The sequence below is a fragment of the Medicago truncatula genome, chromosome 6 (assembly GCF_003473485.1).
Source record: "Medicago truncatula cultivar Jemalong A17 chromosome 6, MtrunA17r5.0-ANR, whole genome shotgun sequence".
Lineage (NCBI taxonomy): Eukaryota > Viridiplantae > Streptophyta > Magnoliopsida > Fabales > Fabaceae > Medicago > Medicago truncatula.
The window spans coordinates 21,396,879-21,417,879 of NC_053047.1; the positions used below are offsets into that span (position 1 = coordinate 21,396,879).

Consider the following 21,001-nt stretch of genomic DNA (forward strand, 5'->3'; position numbering starts at 1 on the left):
TGAGGTTCGAATTCCAACATCTGCATATATTTGGGACCACATATTTCATTCTCTTTGATATGCATTGAGATTTGTTTTTGTCTACTATATCTACAATGTATATGACCCGTGCGGCAGCACGGGTGGAAAGTCTACTTAACCTTTAACAATAAAAAGTATAAAATTGACCTATAAACCAACCTATTTCACTTTTGTAACAAAAATAGTAGACAATTTTTTCTTTCAAGAGCAAAAAAAAACTCCAATCAAAATGAAGTAAAATTAACAGTTGAATAAACTAATTGAGGTTGCCAAGCATGTTTTTTTTTTGAAGAGGATGCCATTCATGTTTGAATTATAACTAATGAAGTTAAATAAAAATCAATGTTATTTTATTTACTGCTTTTTTTTTATAGTATTTCTAACATTTATCACCACATAGCTATAAATTATATATTTTTTTTTTTTATAAAAAATGCAACTTCTATTTATTTTTTAAAGATAGAGTACAATATGTATTTAGGTTACAACATAAAGAGCCTGCAAATATCTGTTTAGGTTACAATTACAATGGACCACCATAACTAAAGTTAAATTTATTTCAATACCACTGAATTGGTTTTCCATAATACAATATCTAGAAATAATATATTACAAACAAACCAACCATAATTAGCATCAAGAACAACAAAATGCAGCAACCTTGTGATGACATTTCTCAAACCTCATCTTTAGCTATCTTGGCTTTTTTGTTCGCAAAATCTTTCGGTTTCACAATAAATTCTGGGACGGTGTCTTGCATGACCTTTGGGGATGAAAAATCAAAATCCAAAGTAGATACACCACTGGGTTGTGGAAGATCTTTAAGATATGATGCTATCTCATTGCGGGATCTCAGTTGTTTACCTGTAGGTGTTATGTAGTAAGAGTCCAATTTAGAGTAATCATCTCTAAGCACTGAGATTCTCTTGAACCCTTTTGGAGTCTTTGGAATGTTAGGCTTGTATTTGACCCATGTCCGAGAAGAATCATATTCTATATCAGCAGGATCATCACAGCTACAATTAGCCTTTTTGCTACAATCAAAAGGCTCTTGTTTGATTTTATGAAGGATCTCCTCAAACTCCTCTTGTGTGTCAATCTCTCTAAATTTCATGCAAAGTTTGCATTGTGCCACATATATATCATTCTGGGATATCACTGGTCTCTGTCACAATAATTCACCATCAGTTAATAAAGCAGCAGAAGTTCAGCTTTTAGATTAAACCCAATAAAGACTTAATAATCTATACTATTGATAAAAACCCAAGTCCCATGTTTAGAAGTGATAAGATCTGGCAAAAAAAAAAGGTTTATGAAGAATGATGACACCTTATAAGCCGGTTCTGGGATGAGTTAGACTAAATATAAAAGCCTAATATGATATCACAGTCTATCCAATCAGGTCACCCACCAAATTATCCGTGCAAGAATTAAACATGGATAATCTGGACGTGCAAAAATAACCCTTTTTTACTTGTACAATTTTGAAATCCAGACAAATCAACGGGTAGGAAGAGAAATTTTTTAACAACAAATATGAAAATTTTCATTCAATTCAACATTGATTCTATAAGCTTGCATTTTTTCTTGTTGTTATGAAAGATAAATCTATAAGATTTCATTCAATTCAACATTAATTAAACATTGATTATGACATTAACGCATAATTTTTTCTTGTTTCTCACAAGATTCAGGTGAAAGAAAAATCTGCACAAAAAAAAAACTTTTGTTTTTCTTACGCCCCTAGGCATTAGAATTAAATTCAAAAGCACCTATAATTAGAGGATCTAAATCCCTCTGATTCAATTAACGAGTAATTGTAAACCCTAAAACTAAAAAAGAACATCATCGCAGAAGAGTTAACAAGAATGGATCAAGAAAAATAGTTGAAAATTAAAGAATGAGAATACCCTAAAAAAAAAAAAAAAATAGAGGAATCGAGTGTTGAAAATAATAGTTAGTAATGGTACCTTGCTAGAAGAAGTTGGAGTTTTGGAGCCTGCCATTGATTTAGCAAACAAATCTCTCTATTCTCTGACCAACCACCTTTTGTGAAGTTTGTGAAATGAGTGCTCAACCCTAATTTCTTGCTAGAGTTATACATATATAGTCTCACTTAATGGGCTAGGTTTCCCTCATCTTAATGGGCCTAATAACTTCTCATCTCATTAAAATGTTGCTACAAAATTACTTCATTAAAACCCTCAAGATTACTAATACACCACCATTCTATTAATTATCCCAAGCTACTACTGTTAGTTTTCAATATTTTTACTTTTTACACTTTTTTATTTACTATGCTAATATTTACACATCTACCTAGCGGTTTATGTTATTTTCATTGTCACAATCAATTTTTTTTCTTTATCAAGGGAAAAATGAAAGAACAAAGCAATCTGTTATCTAAATACCTTAAAATCTATATCCACAAGCAGAGTGATATTTAACTAAGGAATCAACATTGTTAGCACCAAACTAGGTCAACTAGTCAGCACATTAATTGTCTTCTCTCAAAGTATGATTATAAGAGAACACTCAAGAAAGAGAAGCGTGCCTCTTAATGAGGGAGAACAAGTTTGCATGAGGATGAAAGTCATTCTTATTAATATCCACAATAATATCCAAAGCTGTTCGAGAGTTAGATTTTATGATGTGTCACAATCGAATTCTTTTCTAAATACTCAAATCTAATAGTTTTCAACTGGTCATATCTGTTTTTTTTGTTGTTGAAGGAAACTGGTCATATCTGTTATTAACCTTTAACAATAAAAAGTATAAAATTGACCCACAAACCAACCTATTTCACGTTTGTAATAAAAATAGTAGACAAGTTTTAGTTTCAAGAACAAAAAAAGAACTCTAGTCCAAATAAGTAAAATAACTGTGGAATGAACAAATTGAGGTAGCCAAGCATGTTTTTTTAGAAGAGGATGCCATTCATGTTTGAATTATAACTAATGCAGTTAAATAAAAATTAATGTTATTTTATTTGCAGTTTTTTTTATAGTATTTCTAACATTTAACACCACAGGTCCCTCTAATATGGACCTCTTTTTTAAAGGTCCAAACATGGACCTCTCCAACTTAACCTGCCATAGCTTGTTACAATTTTTTTTTTATTTTTTTCGCTATACTCTTTTTATCTGCTTCTTCTCCACGTGCTATATCATCTTCACGTAATCCTCAGTCCAAGTACCTTTCTTGATTGTGATATACCTGTTTCTATGTTTAATTAACTATTAATTAATTAATAATATGCAACATATTATATATTATTCAGTTTCTTTGCTCTCCCAAAAAACTGAAGAAAAAAACAAAACAAAAGAAATGCAGTTTCTCCACCGTCTTCCATTCTTCGGTCACCGGTGGGTTTATGCTTACTGTCAAAATTAATTCATTTTTTCACAATTTTTAACTGTTAAATGCTCGTTTGTTTTATTTCTACCGAAAACTTGGTAAATCAGATCTAATTAAAACTTACATTTTCTTAAATCAAACATGTTGGAAACAATAAACCATCAATACCCTTTTTTGAAGAAATCAGATCTAATTTGAAGAAACTGTTAATACCCATTTGTAGCACTATTTCCATTGCATTCCTTACTTCACTTTAACTTGCAAATTAAATATGTGTGCGTGTTGGGGAATTACAAAGAGATGGTGACCGTGGAAATGGAGGCACAGTAAAGGGCATTCTCTTGTAACAAGCAAAGAAAAAAGGTAGCATTTTTCTATTTTAATTTTATTTCTTGATCAACCGGGTGCATTACCTAGTACAGCAAGTTGAACTAAAAGGTCCATGGTTGGACCTATTTTTGAAAGGTGCATATTAGGGGCTCCCTATCACCACATAACTATAAATTATATTTTCTTTTTATAAAAAATACAACTTGTATTTATTTTATAAAGATATAGTACATCATGTAATTAGGTTACAACATAAAGAGTCTGCAAACCTTTAAGATATGTTGCTATCTCATTGCGAGTTCTCAGATTTTTACCTATAGGTGTGATGTAGTTAGAGTCCAATTTAGAGTAATCCTTTATAAGCACTAAGATTCACTTCAAACCTTGTGGAGTCTTTGGAATGTTAGGCTTGTAAATGACCTATGTCCGAGAAGAATCATATTTGATATCAGCAGGATCATATACGGTAGCGCTCGTATAACCTTAGTGTGACCTTTATTGCCTTAGGGAAAAATGGAAGGCAAATTTAAGTTCATGCTTCAATTACCTTTGAATTAACAAGGCCACACATGTCAAGATCAGCGTGTAACTAGCAGGTGCAGTCAGCCATCAGCGGGGTAACCTTTAATCAACTGGAGAGTAAGGACCCCACACGTAAAGATCATCGTGCGATCAGTATGTGCAACTTGACGACCGATTAGGGTAGAAATGTCCCACGACCTCATCACGTTGATAGTTAACTTAGAATAACTAGATTTTACATGTATGTTAATTTAATATCTAAAAACTAAATAGGGGTGATTCAAAGAATCCTCTAACCACTGTTACATTTCTGCACCAAAAAACAGGTAACTTGCTCGGTTGGAAACAAATAAATATTGCAAATCTCTTAACCCTTATCTTTTTATTTTATCGTCAAACTTAAAATAAGTAACGCGGATTATTTGGACAAAACGAAAAATCTTTATGACTCACTTATCACTTTATTACTTGGTAATTGATTTGGTACACTTGCCTATTTCGACCATCACACACCATTATTGAAGGATGACTGTTCAAGAGAGGGTTCTTTACCCCCGCTCTTGAAGTGTCTCGTTCCTAGTGAGGTGGGCTATGCGTTGGCAGATGTTCACGAAGGCATCGCTGGACAACATCTTAGGGGACACTCTCTAGCCAGGAAAGAACATAGAGCAGGTTACTTCTGGCTTACAATGAAATACGACGCCATGGAATACGTAATAAAGTGCGACAAATGCCAAAGGCAGATAGATGTTTTCAACGGTCCCTATTCATAACTTGGCGCCCTCACCACACCTTGGCCTTTCGAAAGATGGGTGATGGACATTATGGAACCCTTCAAGAAAGGGTTTGGTCAAGTGAAATTCCTGGTCGTTGTCGTAGACTACTTTATCAAGTGGATCAAAGTGGAGGCGATGGCCCAGATAACGGTGGAAAAAAACTATCAATTTCTTTAAATAGAACATCCTATTCCATTTTGGCGTACCTGAAATTCTGGCACGTTAGACTTAAGATGTTCTACATGATGTTCGAACACCAGTTTCACAGATAATTAGATGTTGAATAAAAAGATCAGAACATCAAGCTAACAGATAACAAGGATAACAAAAGTAACAGACATGAAAGAAAATGGCACAATGAGTTTGTGAACCCAGTTCGGTGCAACGTCACCTACTTTAGGGGCTACCAAGCCAGGAAGGAAATCAACTAGTGTAGTTCTTATTCAATAGCTCTCAGGAAACCCCTCGTTTGCACTATATGACCTAGGACCTACCCGTACTTACTTCAACCTAGGAACTCCTAGATTTGAGATCCCATCTCACTCCCTTACAACTGATCACATCCTCTGTGATTCTCAAATTACAACTAAACATTGTACTTCACAGCTTTGGTGCAGTTTACAAACTACCTAACTCTTTGCTTAAAAGCTTCAGAGTAGTGCACAATTTACAACTCAAACACAGTCCTAAACATGCATCAAAATGATACACGAAAGGCTCACAAATAACAGACTCAAAACCTCATATGATCTCTTCTTCAAAATGACGGCTTGAATAATTCTCTAGGTCTTCCAATAATACGGGTCTTCCATTTCACGAACAACAGAACCATCTAGTCATCCATTTCACGAACAACACAACCAGAAAAGGAAACTCCTAATATGTAGGAACATTATTAGGAACATCCTGATCACCTCCAAAACTTTCCTAAGTAGATAACACAATCTTAGGAAATCACAAACGATCTGATCCTGTCCTAAAAACACGCAACTTGACCAACAAGAATAAAAGTGTGGATTCCTTAAATAAAAAAGCGCATGCGTAAAACAAGGCAAGGTGCAAGTCAACTAAACCATGCTAGGATGTTGACACATCGTGTTCAACATCCCACATGAATATTTCTTTTAGGCAAAAGTGAAGCCAATATACAAATATCCAACAGTACCCCAGTTTCTAGGAACCAACAATGGCACCCAATTTGCTGACAAAAAGACAAGGGTACTCTTAGAAGCGCTGAACATCGAGCAACATTTCACTTCAGTGGAACACTCCCTGTCGAACACATAAGCAGAGTCCGCCAATTGTGACATTTGTGAGCAAGCTCGTGAAAGTGGTGCATGCTTACCAGCAAATTTGGGATTTTTAGAATAACATGTAAAATATATGGGAAATTATTCTATGCAGCAGAGGAATCTGATGATAGGTCATCTTACGTTATTGTTAGCATGATTTTTCAGTTTATTTTAGTAGGATTTAGTAGCAAAAAAGAGGAGTGTTAGCACGATTGCCTATGATTTTAAGACTTTTGTAATATTTTTTATATTTGAGTCTGTAATTCTAGTTTTTCCGAAACGCAACAATTTTAGGGAGTTTTTGAAGAAATTCACGAAGAAATCATGCAAATCGGCAAATCAAGAACAACTGAAGAATTGTGAAGATTCGAGACAAGAATAAAGATTCAAGAGGCCTTAGAAGACTTACAAATGGGAGGAATTCTGTTCCCAAAGTACCGAGGTAAGTTATTTGAAGACGAAGACCTAAAAACGACAGAAAATCGGAGATTGGGCCCGAAAGGATGCCAAAATGCGCCTAGTGCATTGGAAACATGCCTAGGGCATGATTTGACAAGCTGTGCGCCTAGACCATGCACCATGCGCCTAGGGCATGCTTTGAGCTTGTCTCTCATGCGCATTGGGTATTTCTTATGCACCTCATGCATGCAAAAAGTCGGGGCGCAACTGTCTTTTCCTCCTTCCGTCATGGGTAAAGCCCACACTTTTAGCCCAAACCCAGGTAGAAACTCTCACTATAAATACCAGCCTTCCTCATTAAGAATTTCTCTTTCAGAATTATGGAAGTTCAAGACGAAGGCAACTTTGGAGCTTTGGGAGAGTTTCTATCTTCTCCTTGATTTTCTAGGGTATGTTTTTATCTTTAGTAATTTGTTTTTAGTTACCATTTGTAATTAAATCTTTTTAGGTTGATGAGCCTTTGTATATTTTGTTTGATATTTATTTAATATAATATGCCGTTTATTTTATTTATTTATTCTTTTGATTGCTATTAAGTTTTATTAGGATATAGTTTTATTTTTGTGAGAGGTGCAACCCTAGATTAGCTACTTAGGTTGTGACAGGGCCTAATATTGATATCACTAACTAGATGCTTATATCTTGATATTTATATCTTTTTATTGATAACTATTTGTCTAGGAAGTAAGTGATTATTAATTAGCAAAAGATACCATAGGAATTGCTGACCCTAGACGTAGGTACCCAATGGATGATACCCATTGGGTCGTGGGGTGCATTACCGAAGCAAGGAATTAACTAGTTAGTAATTACAGAAACAAGCACCTAGCTGTCCGACTTAAGGCTATAACCTAATAAGACCATTCTCTTGAAACCCTTAGAAAGGTAGACATAGATTAGGGTTTCCCATTTGTAGAAATACTAGTAATCGTAGAGAGAATGTGCTATGAGTGTCCTAAGATTCATAGATGGGAAGACCTAAGGGAACCATGGCCTTCATTGCCTTGGGAAACACTAGAAAGTCAATATAAAGTTTATGTTTCAATTACCTTTGAATTAGCAAGACCCCGCACGTAAGGATCATCGTGCAATCAACAGGTGCAGTTAGCTATCAGAGGGAAAGGCCTAATTAGGTACCCAGTGGATGATGCCCATTGGGTCAGGTGGTGCCCTACCTATTTAGGAAACTCCCAACGGCCTCATCACTTATATAGTCTACCTAAGATAAATAAACTCGACATTTATATTATTTATTATCCAACAACATATATACAGAGGGGATTCGAAGAATCTTAACCGCTGCATACCTTTCTGCAACCAAAAACAGGTAAACTCGCTCTGTTGCAAACAAATAAAAATTGCAAGCTTTCTAACCCTTAACTTTTTGGACGAAACGAAAATCCATGTAGATACGATACTCTGCTTATCACTTTATTACTTGGTAAACGATTTGGTACACTTGTCGTATCCGACCATCAGATGTTAAATCAATGAATGTTGCAATCAAGGGTCATGATTCAACCAGATTAGACATTCTCCCTTTAGTTTTGTGTGTTCTACTAAAAAGCTAAATTAAAATTCAAGAGCTGGTTTTTTGTTGACTCTAGCTAGCTTGCCAAAGTTCGGTTTCTGGTCAAGATGGAACTATGATGACAACTGTAGAAGTTGTGGCTGATCTGAACACACTCTTGACCAATATTCTTGTGAAAGTCAAGGAAATCAAACAATTGCTTTAGGAGTTGATCCTATTGTTTTAGGATTTCTTTTTGCAGGAATGTTTTGTTGTTTTATTTTATTTTGTATGATTATAAGTTGCTTGACATTTAAATCTTTAAAATACTTTTTGGTTTTTGTTATTAATAAATTGGATTCTTGTGGTACTAATTGTTCTTTCTATGTTAAATATGTTTGGTCACGTTTGGGTTGATCAAACGTGCTTCAATCACAAATAAGATTTAAAACAAATTTACTCTCCTTTTCACTCTTTTAATTTTGCCAATGCTTTGTAAATTATGAACGGTTCTTCTAAGAAATGTTGACGTTGATGATAAATATATATACTAGATGTTTTTGAATTGCAAATATCATAAGTCTAACAAAATATATCAAATAGAATATAAATTCTTATCTTTATTAATGACATCAATAATATAAAAGTAATGATATTTGTATCACTATTTGGTGATAACTTTTGTGACAACCTTCTTTTTCTCTCTTTTTAATAAAAAAGTTTTTGGTAAAATTCTTTTGAAAAGTTATTGACTATGGAATTTTGTGCCATCAAATAATAGTGTTAAAAGCAATCAAATATTATTTCATTCAATAATTCATAAATCTAAACACTCCGAGCGAGAGAAATTTGTTTGTTGAATCAATGTCAGGCTCCAAAACTCCAACTTCTTCTAGCAAGGTATTGTTACTCACTATTATTTTCAACACTCAATTCCTCTTTTTTTTTTTTTTTAGGGTTGTCATCCCTTAATTTTCAACTATTTTTCTTGATCCATTCTTGTTAACTGTTCTAGCATGATGTTCTTTTTTCGTTTTAGGGTTTATTGTAACTTGTTAATTGAATCAGAGGGATTTAGATCCTCTAATTATAAGTGATTTTGAATTTAATTCCGAACCCTATGGGCGTAAGAAAAAAAGTGTTTTTTGTGTGTGCAATTTTGTCTTTCAACTGGATCTTGTGAGAAACTAGAAAGATTATGTGTTAATTTTCTGTTTTGAATGGGTTGAATTGTTTTGTTAAATCAAGAATGGGTTGAATTGTTTTGTTAAATCAAGATAGAGTGGAATTTGCTCTATCAATCAACCCTTGTTTGTGTTTAAATTGTTATGTTGTTAATTGTGGGTGGTTAATATCAATCAGATCTGCAATAAATGTTGAATTGAATGAAAGTTTTCATATGTTGTGAAATTGTTTCTCTTCCAACCATTTGATTTGTCTGGATTTCCAAACTGTACGTCCGGATTATCTGGACAAATCATAGGGCTTTGTAAAACACATGAGTTGGAAGAGGAACTACCATGTTTAAATATTGCACGGATAATTTGGTGGGTGACCTGTAACGCCCTAGTCGTTATTTTATTATTTTTAGAATTAGTTAGAGTCTTTTGTGTGTTTTTAATTAATATATGTGATATATGTGTGGTGTGTAGTATTTATTTATATAATTTATTTAATATAAATAGAATAATATGAATAATGGAATTATTTAGGAGGTTGGGGAGTAATTAGAAATTAATAGTAATAAGGGAGGTTTTAATGAAAAAGGAGAAGTTATAGTTTTGGTGAGTTAACAAAGAAAGTGAGAAAAAACAGTTTAACGTAAAAACAAGTTGGAGATGAGAAAAGCTAAGGCAAGGAGAGAAGACCAAGAGAGAAGAACTTAGGAACTCATTTGCTGTGCTTTTGTCTTTGCAATTCTAAGGTAAGGGTGGGATCATCTTTCAATAGTCATAATATATAATTTATGAAAAATTAATCAATTGAACTGTTCTTAAGGTAAAATTGGGAAATTTAGGGTTAAGGATGATTTTGAAAGAAAAGGTATAAGGATCAGGTTTATATTGTTGTACTTTGATGTTTAGTATGTTTTCTTAATCTATATTGTTGATGCTGATCGTAATTGGAATGAAAATAGAATATGATGAATGAATTTTGGAAGCCTTGCATGAATGCTTGAATGAATAGAATTGATGTTGTTGATGTTTAGTTTTTCCGTTCCTTGATGTCTGGTTGTGTATAGGACTCGTAAACATTTCAGGAAAACGTTTTGGGTGATCAGGGGATTAAAATTGGGTTTTTGGAGTGAGGAGAAGTCTGAAAATCGTAGCTTTTACCCTGCCCAGATGATTGGTCGCTTAAGCGAAGCATCCGTCGCTTAAGCGAACATTCACGTGAACTACCCATAATGTGATTTTACCCGTTCGCTTAAACGAACAGTGAGCGAGCTGGTAAGCGAAAATTAAGTTTGATTCTGCCAAGAATTCGCTTAAGCGAGCCGTGAGCGACCCGTAAGCGAACTGAACCAATACCTACTATAAGCTGGTCGCTTAAGTGAACTAGCCGTCGCTTAAGCAAACTGAGTGTTAGACAGCCTTTTCTGAATCTTGCTTCGTACACTAGGGGACCCTTTTGAGTACTTCTAGGTGTTTCTCTTAGCTTGTGTAACTTTGTATAGACATGAAATCCTACTTAAAACTCACGATGTTAATTAGTTGGTTATTTTATGAATTTGAAGATGTTGATGTACTTGAATCAAGTGAATGTACATGTTGCATGAAAAAGGTGGTGAGTCATATAAGTACATATGCATTTGTCGTTGAGTTGTATGCAGATATACACAAGTGGAGTCAGTTGCATAAGCATAAAAACGATGAGGACTTCGGTTCTGGAACGCTTTGTCGTTCAAAACGATGGAACACTATGTTGTTCAAAACGATGTTAACGATGAGGACTCATGTCCTGATAAAAGAATGCTTTAACCATTCTATAACGATGAGGGCTTCGGCTCTGTTATGGTACCACATGCATAGTTACATTTGTTGAGGAGTCTTAGTGGAGTTGTCATGTCCTGCATGAGTCTTAGAGGTGAAGTCGGGTTGTTGCATGAGTCGTTTGTTTACTGTTTTTATTACTGTTGGATGTTGAAGTTGCTAATGATGCTATACTATAATTGATGAATGATTAAGATGATAGGGTGTTAGATTCATTTGTGTTATTATATATTATTATTATTGTTTGAGAATCTCACCCTTTCTGCTTGAAAATGTTGCCCTTCCTATGGGTAACTTGCAGGTGATCCTGAGTAGTAGGTGGTGGCTCACAGGGTCTAGGGCTCTGATACGTGGGATGGGATTTTATTGCTTGAATTCTTTCCTATGTATCAATTTTGAAATATTGCTGATGTAGCTCTTTGGTGATTGAATTTTATGTTGAAATGGCTCTTATGCCAAGAATATTTATTGGAGACTTATTGATGTTGCAAATAAATCCGCTGCGAGTTTAATGACAATTTATGAATGACGTTTGATTAAATAGATTTTTATATACACTCTATTTAGAAGATTTTAAATGAAGAAATGTGGCATGCCCGTTGTGATTACTCTGCTTATTGATGCATTACTATTATTTTAATTGATTTTGGGAAACGGGGTGTTACAATTGGTATCAGAGCAGGTTGGTCCGTCCGACCGTGTAGTAGAGTCGTGTTGAGCCACCTAGGATAGAGTGTTAACTCTAAAGTTGTCTTTGTTGTTTTATGATTGCTATTTCTTATGTAGAACCTTGAGATGGTCGGTCGTAACGATGCTGCTATCGCTGCTGCACTTGAGGCTGTTGCTCAAGCTGTAGGACAGCAACCAGCTGCTGCTAACGGTGAAGTGAGAATGTTGGAGACTTTCCTGAGAAACCATCCACCAGCATTCAAGGGAAGGTATGACCCCGATGGAGCCCAGACATGGCTGAAGGAAGTAGAGAGGATCTTCAGAGTCATGCAGTGCTCTGAGGTGCAAAAGGTGCGGTTCGGGACACACATGCTGGCTGAGGAGGTAGATGATTGGTGGGTAGGCCTTTTACCTATGTTGGAACAAGACGGAGCGGTGGTAACATGGACTGTATTCAGGAGGGAATTCCTGAATAGATACTTTCCGGAAGATGTCCGAGGGAAGAAAGAAATAGAATTTCTGGAGTTGAAGCAGGGTGACATGTCTGTCACAGAGTATGCTGCCAAGTTCACGGAACTTGCAAAGTTTTATCCTCACTACACTGCGGAGACAGCTGAGTTCTCCAAATGTATTAAATTTGAAAATGGTTTGAGAGCTGACATCAAGAGAGCCATTGGATATCAGAAGATCAGAATTTTCTCAGAATTGGTGAGTAGCTGTAGAATTTATGAGGAGGATACAAAGGCTCATTATAAGGTGATGAGCGAGAAAAGGAATAAGGGTCAGAGTAGTCGCCCGAAGCCCTACAGTGCTCCTACTAACAAAGGCAAACAAAGATTGAATGATGAGAGGCAGCCTAAGGGGAGAAATGCTCCTGTTGATGTTGTTTGTTACAAATGTGGTGTGAAGGGCCACAAGAGTAATGCTTGCACCCAAGATGAGAAGAAATGTTTCAGATGCGGTCAGAAGGGTCATATGTTGGCTGAATGCAAGCGTGGAGATATCGTTTGTTTCAATTGTGGCGATGAGGGCCACATTAGCTCGCAGTGCATGCAACCTAAGAAGGTCAGAACTGGAGGGAAGGTATTCGCTTTGACTGGTACTCAGACTACCAACGAGGATCGACTTATCACTGGTGCTACGCATTGTTTCATTGCTTTAGAATGTGCTTATAAGTTGGGCCTAATCGTATCTGATATGAAAGGGGAAATGGTTGTTGAAACTCCAGCCAAGGGTTCAGTAACTACTTCTCTTGTGTGTTTAAGGTGTCCGTTGTCTATGTTTGGTAGAGATTTTGAAGTCGACTTAGTGTGTCTACCGTTGTTGGGAATGGATGTTATTTTCGGGATGAATTGGTTAGAGTATAACCGAGTCTGTATAAATTGTTTTAACAAGACGGTGCACTTTTCTTCTGCGGAAGAGGAGAGTGGAGCAGAGTTTCTAGCTACTAAACAGCTGAAGCAGTTGGAACGGGATGGAATTCTTATGTTTTCTTTGATGGCATCTTTGTCGTTAGAGAATCAAGCTGTAATTGACAGGCTACCAGTGGTGAATGAATTCCCTGAAGTTTTTCCAGATGAGATCCCTGATGTGCCACCAGAAAGAGAAGTTGAGTTCTCGATTGATCCTGTTCCGGGAACGAAACCAGTGTCGATGGCACCATATCGTATGTCTGCTTCTGAATTAGCCGAGTTGAAGAAACAGTTGGAGGACTTGCTTGATAAGAAGTTTGTAAGACCCAGTGTTTCACCGTGGGGAGCGCTTGTGTTATTGGTGAAGAAGAAGGATGGTAGTATGAGGTTGTGCATTGACTATCGTCAGTTGAACAAAGTTACAATAAAGAATAGGTATCCACTTCCGCGGATTGATGACTTGATGGACCAGTTGGTAGGTGCTAAAGTTTTTAGTAAGATTGACCTGAGGTCGGGTTACCATCAAATTAAAGTGAAGGATGAAGATATGCAGAAGACGGCCTTTAGGACACGATATGGTCATTACGAATACAAAGTGATGCCTTTCGGTGTTACTAACGCGCCTGGTGTGTTCATGGAGTATATGAACCGAATTTTCCATGCTTTTCTGGATAAATTTGTGGTGGTATTTATAGATGATATTTAGATTTATTCTAAAACTGAAGAGGAGCATGCAGAACACCTGAAGATTGTGTTGCAGATTTTGAAGGAGAGAAAGTTGTATGCCAAGTTGTCGAAGTGCGAGTTCTGGTTAAGTGAAGTGAGTTTTCTAGGCCATGTTATTTCTGGTGATGGTATCGCGGTTGATCCTTCGAAAGTTGATGCAGTATCTCAGTGGGAAACTCCGAAGTCGGTGACTGAAATCAGAAGTTTCTTGGGTTTGGCTGGTTATTACCGTAGGTTCATAGAAGGATTTGCAAAGTTGGCACTTCCGTTGACTCAGTTGACTTGTAAAGGGAAATCTTTTGTATGGGATGCTCAGTGTGAGAGGAGTTTCAACGAGTTGAAGCAAAGATTGATAACTGCTCCTATTTTAATTTTGCCAAAGCCGGAAGAACCTTTTGTAGTTTATTGTGATGCTTCCAAGTTTGGTTTAGGAGGTGTGTTGATGCAAGATGGAAAGGTGGTAGCATATGCTTCTAGGCAACTGAGGGTTCATGAAAAGAATTATCCTACGCATGATTTGGAGCTGGCTGCGGTGGTGTTTGTTTTGAAGATTTGGAGACACTATTTGTATGGTTCAAGATTTGAAGTGTTTAGTGACCACAAAAGTTTGAAATATCTGTTTGACCAAAAAGAATTGAACATGAGGCAGAGGAGATGACTTGAGTTATTAAAAGATTATGATTTTGGCTTGAATTACCATCCGGGTAAAGCTAATGTAGTTGCAGATGCGTTGAGTAGGAAGACGTTGCACATGTCGGCCTTAATGGTAAAGGAGTTTGAATTGCTCGAACAGTTTAGAGATTTAAGTCTCGTGTGTGAATTGTCATCTCAAAGTGTGCAGTTGGGTATGCTGAAGATCAATAGTGATTTCTTGAATAGTATCAGAGAAGCACAACAAGTTGATGTTAAGTTTGTGGATTTAATGGTTGCTAGTAATCAAGCAGAGAATAGTGATTTCAAGGTTGATGAACAAGGTGTGTTGAGATTTAGAGGCAGAGTTTGTATTCTTGACAATGAAGAATTGAAGAAGTTGATTTTGGAAGAAAGTCATAAGAGCAACTTGAGTATTCATCTGGGAGCTACAAAAATGTATCATGACTTGAAGAAGCTGTTTTGGTGGTCTGGTTTGAAGAAGGAAGTCGCTCGGTTTGTGTATGCGTGTTTGACTTGTCAGAAGTCTAAGGTTGAACATCAGAGGCCTGCAGGTTTGTTGACACCGTTGGATGTACCAGAGTGGAAATGGGATAGCATTTCTATGGATTTTGTGACAAGTTTACCTAATACTCCGAGAGGGCATGATTCGATATGGGTTGTGGTAGACAGGTTGACGAAGTCGGCGCACTTCATTCCGATCAATATCAATTATCCAGTAGCTCAGTTGGCGGAGATCTACATTCAGAATATTGTTAAGTTGCATGGAGTTCCGTCAAGTATAGTGTCAGATAGAGACCCAAGGTTTACTTCAAGATTTTGGAAGAGTTTACAAGATGCGTTGGGTTCGAAATTGAAATTGAGTTCGGCTTATCATCCGCAGAAAGATGGTCAGTCGGAAAGGACGATCCAATCATTAGAGGATTTACTAAGAATATGTGTACTTGAGCAGGGTGGAGTTTGGGACAGTCACCTACCATTGATAGAATTTACATACAACAATAGTTACCATTCGAGTATTGGTATGGCACCGTTCGAAGCTTTGTATGGTCGGAGGTGCAGGACTCCTTTATGCTGGTTCGAGTTGGGAGAAAGTGTTGTGTTGGGGCCGGAATTGGTTCATGAAACTACGGAGAAAGTCAAGGTGATTAGGGAGAAGATGAAAGCGTCGCAGAGTCGACAAAAGAGCTATCATGACAAGTGTAGGAAGGACCTTGAATTTCAGGAAGGTGACCATGTGTTTCTGAGGGTTACTCCTATGACGGGTGTGGGACGTGCATTGAAGTTGAGGAAGTTGACTCCAAAGTTCATTGGTCCTTACCAGATTTTAGAGAGAGTTGGAACTGTGGCGTATAGAGTTGGTTTGCCACCTCATCTTTCGAATTTGCATGACGTATTTCATGTGTCGCAATTGCGGAAGTATGTGCCAGATCCTTCGCATGTCATTCCAAGAGACGATGTGCAATTTAGAGATAACCTGACGGTGGAGACCTTACCTTTGAGGATTGATGATCGAAAGGTGAAGTCTTTGAGGGGTAAAGAGATACCTCTTGTAAGAGTTGTTTGGGGTGGAGCAACTGGTGAAAGTTTGACTTGGGAATTGGAAAGTAAGATGCAAGAATCGTATCCTGAGTTGTTTGTTTGAGGTAAGATTTCGAGGACGAAATTCTCTAAGTTGGGGAGAGTTGTAACGCCCTAGTCGTTATTTTATTATTTTTAGAATTAGTTAGAGTCTTTTTTGTGTTTTTAATTAATATATGTGATATATGTGTGGTGTGTAGTATTTATTTATATAATTTATTTAATATAAATAGAATAATATGAATAATGGAATTATTTAGGAGGTTGGGGAGTAATTAGAAATTAATAGTAATAAGGGAGGTTTTAATGAAAAAGGAGAAGTTATAGTTTTGGTGAGTTAACAAAGAAAGTGAGAAAAAACAGTTTAACGTAAAAACAAGTTGGAGAGGAGAAAAGCTAAGGCAAGGAGAGAAGACCAAGAGAGAAGAACTTAGGAACTGATTTGCTGTGCTTTTGTCTTTGCAATTCTAAGGTAAGGGTGGGATCATCTTTCAATAGTCATAATATATAATTTCTGAAAAATTAATCAATTGAACTGTTCTTAAGGTAAAATTGGGAAATTTAGGGTTAAGGATGATTTTGAAAGAAAAGGTATAAGGATCAGGTTTATATTGTTGTACTTTGATGTTTAGTATGTTTTCTTAATCTATGTTGTTGATGCTGATCGTAATTGGAATGAAAATAGAATATGATGAATGAATTTTAGAAGCCTTGCATGAATGCTTGAATGAATAGAATTGATGTTGTTGATGTTTAGTTTTTCCGTTCCTTGATGCCTGGTTGTGTATAGGACTCGTAAACATTTCAGGAAAACGTTTTGGGTGATCAGGGGATTAAAATTGGGTTTTTGGAGTGAGGAGAAGTCTGAAAATCGTAGCTTTTACCCTGCCCAGATGATTGGTCGCTTAAGCGAAGCATCCGTCGCTTAAGCGAACATTCACGTGAACTACCCAGAATGTGATTTTACCCGTTCGCTTAAGCGAACAGTGAGCGAGCTGGTAAGCGAAAATTAAGTTTGATTCTGCCAAGAATTCGCTTAAGCGAGCCGTGAGCGACCCGTAAGCGAACTGAACCCAGACCTACTGTAAGCTGGTCGCTTAAGCGAACTAGCCGTTGCTTAAGCGAACTGAGTGTTAGACAGCCTTTTCTGAATCCTGCTTCGTACACTAGGGGACCCTTTTGAGTACTTCTAGGTGTTTCTCTTAGCTTGTGTAACTTTGTATAGACATGAAATCCTACTTAAAACTCACGATGTTAATTAGTTGGTTATTTTATGAATTTGAAGATGTTGATGTACTTGAATCAAGTGAATGTACATGTTGCATGAAAAAGGTGGTGAGTCATATAAGTACATATGCATTTGTCGTTGAGTTGTATGCAGATATACACAAGTGGAGTCAGTTGCATAAGCATAAAAACGATGAGGACTTCGGTTCTGGAACGCTTTGTCGTTCAAAACGATGGAACACTATGTTGTTCAAAACGATGTTAACGATGAGGACTCATGTCCTGATAAAAGAATGCTTTAACCATTCTATAACGATGAGGGCTTCGGCTCTGTTATGGTACCACATGCATAGTTGCATTTGTTGAGGAGTCTTAGTGGAGTTGTCATGTCCTGCATGAGTCTTAGAGGTGAAGTCGGGTTGTTGCATGAGTCGTTTGTTTACTGTTTTTATTACTGTTGGATGTTGAAGTTGCTAATGATGCTATACTATAATTGATGAATGATTAAGATGATAGGGTGTTAGATTCATTTGTGTTATTATATATTATTATTATTGTTTGAGAATCTCACCCCTTCTGCTTGAAAATGTTGCCCTTCCTATGGGTAACTTGCAGGTGATCCTGAGTAGTAGGTGGTGGCTCACAGTGTCTAGGGCTCTGATACGTGGGATGGGATTTTATTGCTTGAATTCTTTCCTATGTATCAATTTTGAAATATTGCTGATGTAGCCCTTTGGTGATTGAATTTTATGTTGAAATGGCTCTTATGCCAAGAATATTTATTGGAGACTTATTGATGTTGCAAATAAATCCGCTGCGAGTTTAATGACAATTTATGAATGAAGTTTGATTAAATAGATTTTTATATACACTCTATTTAGAAGATTTTAAATGAAGAAATGTGGCATGCCCATTGTGATTACTCTGATTATTGATGCATTACTATTATTTTAATTGATTTTGGGAAACGGGGTGTTACATGACCTGTCTGGATAGACTCTAATATCATATTAGGTTTTTATATTGAGTCTAACTCATCCCAAAATCGGCTTATAAGGTGTAGTGTGTCATTCTTAATTAACCTTATTCAAAGCTTATCACTTTTTAACATGGGACTTGGTTTTTTATTAATATTATGGATTATTAAGTCTTTATTGGGCTTAATCTAGGAATTGAACTTCTACTGCTTTATAAACTGATGGTGAATTATTGTGACAGCGAACAGTGATGACCCAGGATGATATATATGCGGCACAATGCAAACATTGCATGAAATGGAGAGTGATTGATACACAGGAGGAGTTTGAGGAGATCCGTCATAAAATCAGTCAAGAGCCTTTTGACTGTAGCAAAAAGGCTAATTGTAGTTGTGATGATCCTGCTGATATCGAATATGATTCTTCTCGGACATGGGCTATTTACAAGCCTAACATTCCAAAGACTCCACAAGGTTTCAAGAGAACCTTGGTGCTTAGAAAGGATTACTCTAAATTGGACTCTTGCTACATCACACCTACTGGTAAAAAACTGAGAACCCGCAATGAGATAGTAACATATCTTAAAGATCATCCACAACCAAGTGGTATATCGGCTTCAGAATTTGAATTTTTATCCCCAATGGTTATGCAAGACACAGTCCCAGAATATATTGTGCAACAAAAGAATTCTGCGAATAAAAAAGCTAAGATATCTAAAGATGAAGTTTGAGAAATATCATCATAAGGTTGTTGCATGATGTTGTTGTTGATGCTGTTGTTGTTGTAATTTATCATTTCTAGATAATGTGTTAGGGAAAACCAATTCAGTGGTATTTAAACAAATTTAACTTTAGTTCTGGTGGTCCATTGTAATTGTAACCTAAACATATATATGCAGGCTCTTTATGTTGTAAACGAAATACATGTTGTACTCTATCTTTATAAAAAAAAAAAAGTTAAATAAGTTGGTTTGTGGGTCAATTTTATAATTTTTATTGTTAATGGTTAATAGTAGGTATGACCAGTTGAAAACTATTAGATCTGTGTGTACTTTTTTTTAGGGTAGATTTGCTTACTTAAAAAAGAATTCGATTGTGACACATCATAGAGTCTTACTCTCAGACAACTTTGGATATTATTGTGGATACTAATAAGAATGACTTTCATCCTTATGCAAACTTGCTCTCTCTCGTTAAGAGGCTTTCTTCTCTTTCTTGGGTGGTCTCCTTTAATCATACTTTGAGTGAAGACAATAAATGTGCTTACTAGTTGACCTAGTTTTGTGCTAACAATGTTGATTTCTTAAAGATATGGATGTCTCATCCTTCTCGATTAATTATCACTCTGCTTGCAGATATCTTTGATGTATTTAGATAACAATTTTTTTTTTTTGTGGTGGTCGGGGTTTGAACACAGAAATTTGTATATATTATGCATTATTCCTACCAATTGAGCTAAGTTCACGAGAACATTTAGACAATGGATTGCTTAGTTCTTATATTTTCCCCTTGATGAAAAAAAAAAAGGATTCAATTGTGACAATGAAAATAACATAAACCGCTAGATATAGTAAAAAAAAGTGTAAACATTGACATGAAATAATTTACTACGATACATTGTCTAATTTTAATTATGAAAGTAAAAGTAAAAATATTGAAAACTAAAACGATCAACAAGTACTTTTAAGACATACCAAATCAAATTTGAGGGCGTGGGGAGTTATTGATGTTGAGGCATGTTAGTGTGTTTCTTGTTGCGGTCAGGTGGAGGATGCTCGTCATTTGTTTTTGTTGTGCTCTTGCTTCGGGTCACTGTGGCCTTTAGTACGGTCCTGATTTGTTTCGATGGTGTAGACCATGATGACATTTCTGCCCATTTTATTCAGTTTATTAATTATACATGTGGCTTGAAGTCGAGGAGGTCCTTTGTGCAACTTATTTGGCTTCTTACTATTTGGGTTTTATGGAATGAAAGAAATGCTAGATTATTTAAATAGAAAGAATGCTCTTTAGTGCAGATTTTAGACAAAGTAAAATATCACTCGTTGTGGTGGTTGAAAGCCAAAAAGGCTCTTTTGTTTTTGGTGACACATGTGGTGGTCTAATCCTCTGTCGTGTTTAGGCATTGGATAGATTCTTTTTGTAAGACCTGTGAACTCTTCTTTTCTAGTTATCTTTTCGGCACACTTTATGTTGTGGAGACTACTGTGGCAGTGTTAATATAATCCATTTTTGCTTGTTCAAAAAAAATCTTTTGTAGGAAAAAAATGAAAAGTCATTATTAGCGGTATGAACATTAACAGAAATTCATTTGCAACTTCAACAACAGGCATAAATTTAGCGGCATGAAAATCGAAATTATAAAGGGGTTTTGAACAACTTTTTTTAAATAATATTACTGTAAAAGTTTAACAATTTTTTTCAATTTTTAAGATATGGTTGGATGGATATATTTGATCAACATTAATAAGGTGTAAATTCTACAATATATTTCTGTTT

At 36.0% G+C, this 21,001-nt stretch overlaps 2 protein-coding genes across 2 annotated transcripts; one reads left to right on the plus strand and one right to left on the minus strand.

The window, feature by feature from the left end:
* Positions 1-564: 564 nt before the first annotated feature.
* On the minus strand, positions 565-2,027 carry LOC11442881 (methyl-CpG-binding domain-containing protein 4). Its single transcript, XM_003619464.2, has 2 exons — positions 1,992-2,027; positions 565-1,186 (listed from the first exon to the last, which is right to left on the minus strand). Exons 1-2 carry the CDS (start codon positions 2,025-2,027, stop codon positions 698-700), a joined length of 525 nt encoding a protein of 174 aa, XP_003619512.1. The 3' UTR covers positions 565-697.
* Positions 2,028-9,117: 7,090 nt separating this feature from the next.
* LOC25496553 (methyl-CpG-binding domain-containing protein 4) lies at positions 9,118-19,233 on the plus strand. The gene is made up of 2 exons (XM_024785624.2): positions 9,118-9,167; positions 18,745-19,233. The coding sequence occupies exons 1-2, from the start codon at positions 9,132-9,134 to the stop codon at positions 19,231-19,233; spliced, it is 525 nt and encodes a 174-aa protein (XP_024641392.1). The 5' UTR covers positions 9,118-9,131.
* Positions 19,234-21,001: the final 1,768 nt, after the last annotated feature.

Coding starts and splice junctions, on each gene's coding strand:
- LOC11442881 (XM_003619464.2), bottom strand. CDS start 2,027: ATGGCAGGCTCCAAAACTCCAACTTCTTCTAGCAAG. Junction 1,187..1,991: donor CTCCAACTTCTTCTAGCAAG/GTACCATTACTA, acceptor TTATTGTGACAG/AGACCAGTGATATCCCAGAA.
- LOC25496553 (XM_024785624.2), top strand. CDS start 9,132: ATGTCAGGCTCCAAAACTCCAACTTCTTCTAGCAAG. Junction 9,168..18,744: donor CTCCAACTTCTTCTAGCAAG/GTATTGTTACTC, acceptor TTATTGTGACAG/CGAACAGTGATGACCCAGGA.